Genomic DNA, 13,972 nt, shown 5'->3' on the forward strand with positions numbered 1-13,972 from the left:
ATTGACCAGAGGGCTTTTTGAGGTCAGACAAAGGTGTCAAAATGCCCATGAATATAAAACAAATATTAAAGCCCTGTAAATGTGGGTTTTTATACTTTGACTTTGTTACAGAACTTAATCCTGTGCTGTTAACCACCTCACAAACCATTTAGTGATTCAACAAAATCAGCAAGTAGATTAAACTAATAAATTCCCACATTTGTCCCGTCTCTTCTTTTTCTCTCAGATGGTGGCGATATCATCAACAAACCCGTATCTGATCTTAAAGGTGAAAGGCAATATTAAAAAGGAGAACAGGTATCTGAGAATGGATTATTGAACTGAGGTAACTTATTGCAATTAGCCTGTTCACCTGAGAGCAGACTTCTATGTGTCGAGTGATCACTGCCGAAGAAGCTTCAACTATTCATCTCATCACTGTGAAGAAATTTTAAGATATGTGACTGACTGGCTTCTTTGTTGGTGGTATTGTAATTCACATCAATGAAGTTAGTACAATAATATAGCATAGATTTCATTTTATTTGTATTATGATTCCATCTTTGCCTTTGGAGGATAAATCTAAGACAATCAACTAGCGCTATGCTTTCGAGTTGCTAAACGGGAACTTTAGAGCTTATAATTCTTCAGTTTTGCAACTTGGCATCATTAAAAATACATTCGATTTGCCAAAAGAAGTTCATCTTTGGAAGTTATGAATGCAGACAAAGATTGTTCTTACAGTATCAGTTGAATACTGAAGACGGTAAAAACTGAATGTGAAATATTCTCAGGCAGCTTCTGAAGCACAACTTCATGTCCTGATTTACCAAGTTTTGTGTTTTATTTTTTATTTTTTGAAAAGTGACTGAACGGAGATCTATTTAATGCATCGTCACTTTTCCACTGCTGCACCCACCAAGATTTACTAACAAAACCATGGAAGCAATTGCAGTTCATAGATGTGTTTTCTTCCAGGGTCCCAACTGAGACATATGCTTTCTAATTTTAACAACTTTTATTATCTTTTTCCCCCAATAAAATCCATTTTCTTCATCACAACTATGCCCTAAATGTTCAGAATGCACATACCAGCCAAGTAAATTATAAATGGGGTCCTTCATGCAGGACTCTCTCCCCTCTATTAAGCTTTTCCATGACTGTGGTGCAGCTCCTGAATTCCCACAGCGAGCATCTTAATTGGAACAAGCATGTGGTCCAAGTTACTCTTCCTGTGCAGAACGAGTGCCAGCTGAGCAGCAAGGAAGAAAAAGTAAAGTGAGTCGTCCCGAGTGCAAAAAGCTCCCTTGGAAAGAAAAAAGAAAAAAGAAAGAAAGGGGGAAAAGAAATGTTCTCTGATGAGAGGTTATTGTAATGTCTCTCTCTGTTTCCGAGAACAGAGATGACATGATCGTCATCACCTTCTTCATCATCACACATTTGGATTCAGCTTCAGAATTTTGTTGCTAAGAAATAAGAGACTACTTTGGAGTTTTATAACCAACCATTTACATGTCTTGTGCTGTTGGAGAGAAACTGCAGGAAGGAAAACAGGTTGACATTTTCAGAATCTCTCCCAAATTTATTGGAGCCCCTTCTGGATGTAGTGACAGAAACGTAGGTTTTATTTCTGATTCAAAGGTCAAACATGCACTTTCAAATCTGTTGTTTAAATGTACATTGTCCTGGATTTAGGAAGTCTAAGTGTAACAATTTCAGTTGTTTGTTTTATTATTTTAACAGTATCTTCATGAGTGGTCCAATCCTGGAGGGCAGGATGGTTGAACCTCTCCCTGCTGCAACATGCTGGAGTGCAATGAGGAGGCCACTGTTTTAAGATCTGAATTAGTGTTTTCTCAAGCTTGGAATCCTGCACGTTTTCTCCATCTCCCTTCCCCAACACACCAGATTGAAATGAATGGGACGTTATGGGGCTTCTGCAAAGCTCATCACTTATTGATGTGAATCAGGTTTGTTGGAGCAGGGGGATGTGGAAACATGCGGGATAGAAGGCACTGAAGACCTGGGTTGAGAAAACACTGATCTAAATTAACTCATTTATCTCTTGCAACATCAATATGCAAAATATATATATTGTCTTGGGAACTTTTTGAGAAAAAGTATATCTTACAAATTATTGAATTCTTGACATATACTGGAGTATAATGGAGCCAAATAGAAACATTTTATTATTTTGGGGGTATTTTAAATGGTGTAAAAAAACACAAGTTGTCTACTCACACCTGAAGAGGGCGCTCTCACTGCTCCATCACCTGACTCTCCAGGAAAGGTGAGAAGGAGCTGCACTGCACACTACGAACATGTATTTATTCATTCATTTATCTGTTTCTTCATTTATACACAGGAGGGGACGTGAAGCTCAACACACACCTGAATCTAATCCCCAAAAACCAGCAACTTTTCTGACTCGAGACAGTCCGTTCAGTATCTAAATCTCTTTATCTTCTGAAACACATGACTAAAAACAAAAGCCATTTCAGGAAAAAAACAAAAATTAAACTAAATCAGCCAGTAACATCAGCTCCTGGAGCTCCAAAAGCCTCTTTGCTGCCAGAATCTTCAGCAACATCACTCAGTCGCTCCATGTCTAACAATATGCAGATAACAGCCCAAGACAAGATGTGATTGCGGGCGGCTTTGAGTGTTTTGCCTCCTCTGGAGCATCAAGCAGCAGCGGATGAAGGAGAAGAGTCATTGGCTCTGAGGAGTCGATGACGAAGAGAGCGCACCGTCTTCTCCAGGAGCGCGTCTCCCTCTCTCTCTCTGTCTCTCTCCCCACACTCACTCTGCACCTCAGTCCGATGGGATGAGACCACAGCGTGAAGGCTGAGATGTGCCTTTTCGCGCAGAACTTTTTTCTTTTTCCAATATTGCGCTAAATTGGCTTGACTTTTGGAGGCGGAGTGCGCGTTTCCAGCCCAGGAGCGCGCAGTGTGGCACACACTCTGGAACAAAACCCCGACGCGCACACCGAGCTGAGTGCAGAGCGCAGGCAGGTTTTCCCCTGCAACGGAGTCCTCCGGAGAGTGCCTGACGAAGAGAGACTTCTCTCCATTATAAGAAAAAGCACCGGGATTGTGAGGAGAGATCAGCAGCGGAACTTGGATATGGCGGCTGTGAAGGCGATCGACCTTCTCCTTGGAGTTGTTTTAGTTTTGCAGTGCGTGGGGAATGTGCACGGAGAGACCAGTGACGGTAAGAGAACAACACCTCAAGCCTCTGAAGTAGATTGTTATGTGGAAACCCGGCGTCTTAATGAGCCAAGTTTGTGCACAAGTCTGTGTGCAAAGCATGTATGGGGAGGGTGATGCACACACAGGTGGAGGTGCTCTGCTTCTGCAGGAGAATGACATTTACTCACAACGAGGACCCCAGTTTTACCAGGTGTGTGTGTGTGTGTGTGTGTGTGTGTGTGTGTGTGTGTGTGTGTGTGTGTGTGTGTGTGTGTGTGTGTGTGTGTGTGTGTGTGTGTGTGTGTGTGTGTGTGTGTGTGTGTGTGTGTGTGTGTGTGTACACGCCCCAAGGCTGTTTCTTTTATGTTTTAGGAATAATTCGAGTAAATGCAGCTGCCATGACCTACCAACTTACTCTGGTTTGTGTCCATCAAAGTCTCATATTCATCATATTTCCACAACTGCTGCAATGTTCCCTGAAATGCTTTGTTTTATTTTATTTTTTTTAAATAAAAAAATCCCATGTTTGTTCATGCAGTGCCTTCAGGCTGAGCTGATTACTGATGTGGATACAGTAATCTACTCTCAAATGTTTGTGCATCATGTTGGAACCCATGCTGTTCTCTCTCATGACTTATGTATGTCTGATCTCTGTCTGGAAGACCCAATGAGATGGAATTGGTACTCATCTACAGCTTTGAGCAGGTCTTATTGTTATAATCGGGAAGGGAGAATGGTTTCAGTCAGGTGTTTCCTCTGCTCTGTCAGAAAACAGCCCATGCAGGAGAACTGGTGCAAGCGTCCCCCAATGTGAAGCTACCCTACCTTTTTTTTTTTAGGTTGTTCACGTCTCAGATCTCCTCCATCCCACATCAGCTGGGCCCTCAGATGAGTCGGTGGAATAAGTTCATGCCAGCATTAGTTGTGTTCACACAGGCTGACTCTTGTTTCCCAGAGCCTTTATTGCTGGCAGTGATTTTTTTCCCTCACGTATCAGATAGTGGTTGGAGAAATGTTTGTATGCTGACAGTGACTGTAAATTAAACTCTCGTGTGTGAGTGCAGACCACAGTCACAGGAATGCACAGCTCTGTTTGGCAACGAGCGATGCTATCACTCTATTCAACCATTTGCACACAAACTTTTTGCTTTGGCACTTGTGAGCCAAATCCACCTCCGGCTTTTGACATCATTGCTTGGCTGGAAAAAAAATTTTTTTTTCACAAAATTTAGATTTTTTTTTTGGTGTCCAAGAGTGCTTTATCACTGTATCCTTTGCTGGAGCTGGACACTGGGTCGTATGTAGGACAGTATTTTTAGACATCTGGGTGAGGTTTTTCCCTCGTCATGGACTGACACCCTCTCTCGTATTGCTCTCTCACTTCAGCTAGGCTTGTATTAATAGAGCACAGGTGGACTCCCCCTTCTCTCCACATGTCCAGTGGGAACACATAATGCACAACTCACTACGAGATGAGCCTTCAAACCCTCTGGAAGTGCCTCAGCAGCTCTAGTAGAGCCTGAGATGTGAGGATTGGTTGAAGCATTCATTTCCCCTTCTTGCATTTATTAGTTAGATGAGCTATGGAGCACATCTGGCTGAAATTACACGACATCCTGTGAGCTTTGTGCGTAGGATTTTTTTTTTTTTTTTTTGGGGGGGGGGTTTCCCCGCTTTCTCCGCTTTCTCCCTTTTTTGCTTTCAGTCTGATCCTCTGTGACATTCACCCAGCAAACACTCAGAAGTGGCACCCCCAGAAAATTGGGCCTGATTCTGGGGTCAATTTGCACTCCTGTGCTGTTCTCCAAGTGGAAAAAGAGATGTTCCACTAGACTCCAGAGAGTGCCTGCACATGTTATTGGGGGAATAAGCGGAGAGAGCGTGAGAGAGAGCGAGTCTGGCCTCGTGTAATGATGTGGTCTGATTTAAAGGCCCGTGCTGAAGGCTGCTAATGTGCTAAGATTGTGGCTCTGTGTGGAATTTCATTTTGTTGTGAATGTTGGGAGTTGGGTTTCCAGGAGGCTGATAGAGGGTTAATCTGCTCGCAGGCTACAGCCATACGACGTCTCCGGCTCCAGCGCAGAGCTTCTCATTCATCATAATGCCACCAGCTGCCCCTGCAATCATACAAGCACTCTCAGAGGCACACGGGGATGCGAGATGCAGAGAAACACTGAGAATTTCCGGATGTGTTTTGCATCCAAGGCTGTGCAAGTAAAAATATGATGACTTACAAATCCACATCTTTCATCAATAGTCACTACAGGTGTCTGATGAGCAGAAAACACTGATGTGTTTTCCTAACTACTGTACACAAGTGACTTTCCATCCAATGTTTGTATAACATGGAATGGAAATATCAAATATACATTTTGTGTGCTTGACAAAGAGCCACACAAACACACCAGCGTCTTGTTTTATTGCACCAAGTGGAAAATACTGGAAGCACTGGCTTTTCTGCCTGCAAGTCTCTCTCTTAACATTTTTACTCAAAGAGTGTCATTGTCACGTGCTTTGGTGCTTTTATCTACATACTAACACCCTCTGCCCATTTTCAGATAAGAAATAATTGGGCATACAAAGCAGCAAAGTCGCAAACAAAAATAACTAGAAAAGAGCATGAAGGAATTTGAGGTGTTTTTCTTTTATATATTCACCACAAATTTCCACTGAGATCAAGATGTGCTTTGCAAAAGAGACTTGGCTAAGGTAGCAGTCATTAGAACATCCATTCATTGTCAATACCACTTTATCCTCTTCAGCATCACAGAGTGTTGTAGCCAATCCTAGCCAAGTACAGATGAAGCAGTCCATCACAATGAAAGCACGATGATTAAACATGTTTGTTTTTGGACTGTGGTGGGGGCAGTGTACCTGGGAAGAAAGGTCTGGACCAGATTTATGACTTTTTTTTTTTTCTTTTTTTTTTACTGTGAGCACCAACCACCATGTGCACCTTCATTCGGTTAAGCTACAACACACCATGCATACGCAGCAGTCGTCTCCCAATTGGAATGTTGCATGTTGCTGGTTCGATTCCCATCTCCAACTGTCCATATGCCGAAGTGTACTTCAGCATGTGGACTAAAATACTGAACACTAAAACACTGAACCCCAAATTCCTCCCGATGGCTTGCAGGGCTGGAGCCTCCATTTGGTGCTTGAATGGGTGAATGTGACTGAAGTTGTAAAGCGCTTTGGGACTGCTCACACAGTTGAAAAGCACTATATAAGTGAAGTCTATTTACCATTTTAGTGTGTTCAATGCAACATTTCGCACCAATTTAGTTTACAATCAACAATTTAAAGTAGAGCAGCTTTACTGCCTCGAGGCGGTGATGGCCAGTTAGGGAAGCAGACTTGGGAACTGAAGGGTTTGAATCTCACTGTTGCCTTCAGTGTAATACATTTGACTCCAACCAGCTCAGTGGCAGTTCACTGCTCCAAGCAGCAGCAGGTCCCTGCATTGATCCTAGGGGATCAATAAAATATACTTTAATCACTTGGATCGTGATAACAAGGTCTCTTAAATAGGTAAGCCTTGTGATGTTGCAAATCCAAACTAATTCATCATGATTCTTTACGTTCATTTCCAAGTGGTTGCGTTATATGTGTTCTTGTTAATTGTAGGTTGATGCAGTGGTCAGCTGAAGCAGCCATGTTTTGTCATTGTCTTGCATGTCACTATGGGCAAACACGGCTGATAGAAACTTTGTTAATTATGAGATATCCGAAATACAAATTTAGGAAAATATGCAAAACCTGCAAGACGATCATCCTCCAGGAGTAGAGCTTTACTTTCATCTATTGTGTAGCTTAAGCTTTTTCCTAAAGAGTCCACGATCAGGATCACATTTCAGTTTGCAGTCTTGAATGTTTTAATTCTTGTCAGGTTATGTGCTTACAATGTGCCATCTCATTATCTCCATTCAGCTATCCATCCATCTTCTCTACAAGCTAGGCTGGAGCTGATCCCAGCTGTCTGGGTGAAGACAGGGAAGAGTTTTGACAGGTCACCAAAGTGAAACACTCTTACGTTAACGCCGATAGACAATTTACAGTAGCCAGTTGCCCTGAGATGCATGTTTTTGGACTGTTGGAAGGAATAGCGGTACACAGAGGAAGCTCACACATGCACAGGGACAACTTGCAAACTCAACCCGGGGATATCTGCTCTGTGTGGTCAGACCTCTCACCATTATGCCTCCAATTTCTTGGAAGTGCAAGGGAATTTAATTTTTAACATTTCCATGAATTGTTTTAATATTTGGATGTTCCTCTTTCATGAGAAATGTGCATTTCTTTTTGTTCTTGGCCTTCAAAGAGATGCTGGCACACATGGACTGTGCGTAAATTTGAAATGAGAGTCCCAACTCGGTCTCTGGAGAGGAGATCGTAAGCCTTTTTGGAATCTCTCCCCCGCCGTTTCGTCCGCCAACCTGTCCCTCTTTCTGACATTGCACATTTCAGAGCGAGCAGAATGAGCTGGCTTCTTTATTGGCCCTCTGAATGACCTGCTGAAAGGAGCTGCCATGAATGGATGATGGGGGTGGGGTAGTATGAGGATGGTGGGGGTGTGACAGACAGGGAGGGGCAGCGGTGGCGGCGGTGGCGGCCGGGCTCATTGTGCTGCCCTGTGTGAGGCAACAGCGGGCCATGCCATACATCTCAGAGGTGGGGGGGGGGGGGGTAGGGTCATCCTCCGTCACCAGCATGCAGCAGCAGGTCCCTGCATTAGTTACGCCGGGCCCTCGCCCCCCACACCCGTTTTTTTTTTTTTTAAACTCCATGAAGAAGCTCAGCCCGGTGGCTTGAGAGGGCCGAAGCGCCACACAGAGTTCAATAAGCTCAGAGACAAAGAGCCAAGAGGCCACTGGTTAATGAAGCCCGACGCAGCTAAGCTCCTCTTCAGCCTCTTTCTCTTTGTCTTTCATGTGCTTCAAAAGCTCCTTCACTTCACATTGTAGCGGCGCTCTGACTGAGTTATCGTTTTCCTTTTGAGGTGGCTGTAATCACTTTCTGGAACCCTCTCCTCTGTGAGATCACTTTTGTCAAATGAGATCAGAAAACCTGTGCATGAAATCATTTCTGTCGAACAGGTTCTGAAAAGGTTGGAGGCAAGAGACTTTAAAAAGGAATCTGGATGTTAGTGTTTCACCCAGAGGAGAAGCATTTTTCCATTCAGGATAAACATCCGTTCTCCTCAGACGAGCTGCCAGCCGACCACAGTCTGGATCTTATCTGCTCCGTCTTCTGACTCTGCTGGAGAAAGCTGCCCTACAAGAGATGTTAGCTCGTCATCTGATTTGTGGAACGAGTAAAATGTTTTTATTTAGCTCCTGGCCCGTTATGTTTTCCTCGGCCTCCAGGGGGAAAAAAAAAAACAAGAGGGTAATATTTAGAGGGAGGAGGCTCAGGAAACAGCAGCTCTGTCTCTCTCTTTGCCAATATGCAAAGTTCCAAAGATGGAGGAAAACCTAAGAAACTCATCGACTATTACACAGATTACAGGGAGAAATGTAAACAGCAGGAATGACGGAAACTTCTCCTGTTCTCTGTCCTTTTATTGGCTTTGAAGTCAACCAGTCATGCAGAGGTTAAATAAGTCTTAATGGCCTGTTCATCTGCTTATTTCCTCAAAGTTAAACAGGCTGCTTAGTTTTTACGTCAATTGGTTTCCAATAAAGTAGCGGGAGGTGAAGTATGCCGTAATTAGGAGAATGTTTGAAATTGTTGATTCGTGCTGAACTTTGTGTGGTTGTTCCTTGATGCACGATGATGATGTATTTGTCCGCTTGACTCAAAGCTCATCTTTTCCATGAGGCAACAAAAGTGTAATTAGTAACTTATGTCCCTAATTAATTCACTGAATAAGTCATGTTGCACTTCTGATGACTTTCCTCTCAGATGTTGGTTCATATCAACATGGTAGCTTCACATAGTTGCTCCAGATTTGTTTGCTGAAAAATCTATGATGCCATGTTCCATCATATCCCAAATTTGTTCTATTGGATTGAGATCTGGGGAGGGTGGAGGCAACTGCAGTGAGCTCTTTCTCATGTTCAAGAAACCAATTTGAAGGGCCCAAATTGTGCCAAGAAAATCTCCCCACCACCAGCAGCCTGAACCTTCAATACAAGACAGGATGGATAACATAACATAGCATAACATGAAATCAATACACATCAGAGCAGGCAAAGTTTTTTTCTCGATCTTCTATTGTTAGTCAGTCAATCGGTCCTGATAAAGTAAACCTGTGAGCAAAACTGAGATGAAAGAAGTTTCCATTTGGGGTAAAATAGCTTTGACTAATAGTTGATTGATTATTTTTAAGTTTGTTTTTCATGTGTAAAGTCAATAATGATGGAGGTTTGTAATGTGTAAACGTTGGCCTCTACAATCCTCTAAAGGCATGATCTTGGATAAATTGAACTATTGGTCTTTTTAACGATCAGAATTTCTTTAACGCTTTTCAGGTGGGGTCACCTGGAAGATGAGCCATATCAGTGGTCAGTTACTGTTCATGTTTCTTTTGATATTAGCACATGTGAAAATGCATGTTGCCATAGGATTTGTCAGGTTTTTTTTGCACTTGGTCCATCATTTGGTGTATCCCCTCTTCTGAGTTTCTCAGATTAAATCTGGTGCAGATGGTCTATACATTAGGTCGTACTTTCACGCACATGGTTAATCATTTTAGTTATCGGACCAACATATCAAATGTTGCGTGGTTTCCACTGGGTATTTGTTCTCGGCTTATTCAGTTTGCATTTTTTCTATTGAAATTATTCCAGCTCTCGTTAACATTGCAGAGTGTTTCCACTGAGGTTTGCCTGTAAAGTTGACGGCTGCTGGAGCATGGAGTTATTGTCCCGTGTTTCTTTACATTGGCTCATTTGGTGTTTATGCAGGGTCTTTTCTCGCGACTCATTAAACCATGGCAGGTCTTAAAGGGGTTAGACACCGCCACCTAGAAACCCGATGCACTCCAGTAAGTGGTTGATACTGGAGGATAGTAACATCAAGTTCATGATCTTGGACTGTATCTGTTATGTAGCATCAAATATCTGATGGACACCCAGCTGTGGGTTTTATAACTGGGGGAGTTTTGCTCACAAAAAATCTGTTCAAACATCTTGAAAGAAATAATAACATGAAGCACATATAGTGCAGTTTCATGCACGCACGTCTCTTTGACAGGTGTATTTCTCCTTTGTTTGTGTTTACTGAAACAGCTGAAGTGATTTAATTTCTTTTTTTTACCTCTTTCGAGCTCCTTTTTTACAACACAGACCTCAGCAGGTGCCTGTACTGTGTCTGTGCGTCACAACATAATTCGGCTTGCTCGAATGTGAGAATTATGCGCAGTCCCCGCTGCTGCTTCTTCATGCGGCACCTGCACCGAAGTGATGGGAAGGCGCCACAGATTTGACGCGCTCACTGGAGAAAGTTGAAAGAAGCGGCTCTCCAAAGGGAAGAACAAAGTGTCTACACGTATGTCTGTCACGGAGGAAAGCGCGGAGTGTGACGTTTTCTGGCCGTCCAGGCGTGCCGAAGAAAGATAAGGTGTCCGTCACATCGCCCTGCTTTCATATCCTGAACCCAGCGGGAGCTGCAGCTTGTCTTTGTCAAACAGAAACAAGTGTCACTCAGAGGGGTTTGTTGCATGCTGCTGCATGCGTTCACCTCTCACACTGTATCTACGCCTGCTTGTCTGTCGGTCCCCATGCAGCAGTTTCCAGTCTTTTTAAAATTCGCAGAGGAGGGAGCGGGCGAGAAGGCGGTTGGATTGTGCAGTGAGGGCTCTGTTTCAAGCTTTAACAGTATATGAGTCCAAGTGAGTCAAATTTATTGGGTGTTCACATTGGCAGGTTTAATCTCGTTAAAATTAACCCTGAAAGGCTCAGGTTGCCTCGGGAAGGATGTCTCATACAAAACTTGTGCCAAATCAAACATGCAGATCACACGATCCACTGAAAGAGAGAAGCTGAAACGCATAACATTTAAACATGAGTCAAAGAAATCTGCATAACTTCAAACAGCTGTAGCTATTGAAATGGTAAACTGGACTTTACTTATATAACAGTAGTCCCTAAGCGCTTTTTAATATTGGTTGCATTCACTCATTGAAACACACACGTCTTGCCCAAGGACACTTCGACACATATTGAACTTGAGGTGGGAGATCAAACCACCAGCATTACTCCTGAATGTCCCTTCATCGGCCTTTTCTTGAGAAAATCGATTGAGCGCTTTCAGTGAAAGCAGCTGCTTGAGGTTCAGTATTTTCTGTAACTGATTCCAGGCAGAGAAACGTGATTTTATTATGGAAGTTCTGTCACATCATGTATGTCATAAAGCAACTATTATGGCTTCCAGTTGGAGCTTTTGGTCCAAGTTACCAGTGTGGATTGAAAATATTTGCTGAAGTTTGGTAACTTAAGACGTTTGTTCCAGAAATTCAATTTTGTCTTGGCAACTTGTTTATTTTGAGTTTCCAAATTAACCTCCCACCAGCTGGAAGCAGCATGTTGGTTAAAGATTAGTGTGGGTTGTGTTGGTGGCACAAGTAACTTAACCATTTAGCACTAATTTGTTTACTCCAAGTATTCCATTTTTCCAGAACATTTTGATGTGAGTCACTCTATTGTTTAGTCTGTTTTATAACCAAAGAGGAAGCAGTGGACGCTAGTGTTGTACAGGTTTGAGTCCACAGGTCTTGGTCTTAGTCTTGACTGTGTGTCGGCCGTTTAAAGTGTTGGGATGCTCTTGTACTAGTCTTGACTCTGTCTCAAGTCAGGTGGTTTTTGACTAAATCTGCTCATCTCCATATGATCCACAAATGTCTCCAAATTATAGAATCAACAAGATGCGCCTTTACGTTGAAATGGTTTTAATGTCTTTGAAGAACTTTTTTTTTCATACAACGAGCAGAGCATGTGATGTCAAGGTCTGACTAACAATGTGATTTACTGAACATCATACAAGTTGAACACAGTCAACTGCATGCTGGAATAATATTGGCTGTTGACTCTAATGGAAGCTAATTGAAGTCTGCAGCAAACCTTAAATGCAATGATTGAAACAACAATTGAGTCTTATTTGAAGCCACTTTGACTTCACATAGGTTTTGCTATTGATGTTTCTATAAAAAAAGAAACCTTTGGCTAATGTGAACAAAGCCCTTCAACAAAGATATCTCAGAGCGGTCAAATCTAAACATCCATTGACCAGACCGTAGTTGATTCACTCTGGGAATTGATTTCTCTGCATTTCTTCAGGTAAATTGTGTCAGCAAAATGTAAAGCACCAGTGCAATCCCATTTAACCGGGTTTCTAACCCATGAGAAGGATGTCTTTGTGTGTGTCTCTTTATCATGTTAATAGCATGCTCCCTGCACAACCCATCAATTCCAGTTTTACAGCATGTAGACAGTTGCTCGTCTCCCTGCCTGCTGTAACTTGCAGCCTTTGTAGTGATTAGCTTCCTCGTGGTGTGCACCCTCGTGCACCTTCAAACAACGGTCTGTGCACTGCCAAGCCAATCCCCGCAGACGCTGCTGTGTTTTTCCTCGCTGTAGGTCCAACAGCACCGTCTTTGTTTCCCTGCCCGGAAAGTGTCTCCACGTCCCCTTGTCCAGGAGTTTCTCTTTCCTCTCCCAAACACGCCCTGACAAAGAACAAGTATGCCCCACGGCAATGCTCCTCACAATGCAACACACAATTCGAGATGGGCCGGAGTGCTTTTTGGGTGAAATGAAAAGTTTTATAGCCACCGGGATGTTTCTGTGCAGGTCGACGGGGAAATGAGGGTGACTTTGATGATGGTATCAAAGTTGTTTTCTGCTGGCTGCCTTTCATTCATAATGCAAAGATTGGCAGAGCGGGTGTGTGAGATTCTGGTTTGTGCTTTTCTACTGACCACATTGCCGTTATTTAGCCTTGGAGGTATGTCTCAGTATTCTCAATGCTGTTATTTGATGTCCAAACTGAGTCAGATTTACGGGCTCTGTAGCCTCCGGGAATTAGAATTGGACTTTGTTATCTGCCACTATGGAGCTGTGAGGAGAACGATCAGCATTGTTCTGCAGCCCTCTTTTGGTAAATCCTCCCCCTCAATGAGTCACAGAGCTTTAACAGTGCCGTTTGCAACACATCTGCGAGGCTTTCCGCTTGCTTCAGCTGTTCATCAAATGACCCTTCAGGAGTCGGAACCTGCCAGGAAAACGGGGATAACCGAGTCTTCCCAGAAACCAAAAGAAGTTTCTGGAGGTCAGTGGGGTTTGCTGTTTAGAGTTTATAGTCCTGGACAGGCGGAGAGTGTCCCAGCTGTCTGACCCTCTAACTTTGTGCTGAGCTCATCCTGAAGCTGTAAACAGGAGGTCACTTGTGCTCTGGTTTTATGATGAAGGTTGCAGCACTTGAACATGCTGTCATTTATGTCTTTGCACCACATATATTGATCAAACATTATTTAGATATTCAATATCCTGAAAACAGAAAATCCCATTTATAGGTGGGACAAACGATACACTGGACACAATTGGAGACAAACTTGATATGACAGTATATTTGCAAGAATGATATACTAGTTGTACTAGTATTACCATGAAATGGAACTGAGCAAGATGTGTTTTTCTGGCTCAAAGTATCTAAATTAAATGTTGTTGATGTTGAATCTATTGCTTTGGCAGACACCCAAGCCTGAAGTAAATTCAAAGGAGTATTTTGAAACTTTGTGCTCCCAGACGGTGCACTTAACTTTTAAAGATCCAGTGATGAAGGACCCATCCAACACG

At 42.9% G+C, this 13,972-nt stretch overlaps 1 protein-coding gene across 1 annotated transcript in view; it reads left to right on the plus strand.

Annotated features, from left to right (window-relative positions):
• Positions 1 to 3,023: 3,023 nt before the first annotated feature.
• plxdc2b (plexin domain containing 2b) overlaps positions 3,024 to 13,972 on the plus strand; it is a 93,816-nt gene continuing 82,867 nt past the window's right edge. The window contains exon 1 of the mRNA XM_080515010.1: positions 3,024 to 3,195. Coding sequence (XP_080371136.1) covers positions 3,108 to 3,195 — 88 coding nt within the window. The 5' untranslated portion in view covers positions 3,024 to 3,107. The remainder of the gene's footprint in view (positions 3,196 to 13,972) is intronic.

The sequence above is a fragment of the Blennius ocellaris genome, assembly GCF_963422515.1.
Source record: "Blennius ocellaris genome assembly, chromosome: 19".
Taxonomy (NCBI): Eukaryota; Metazoa; Chordata; class Actinopteri; order Blenniiformes; family Blenniidae; genus Blennius; species Blennius ocellaris.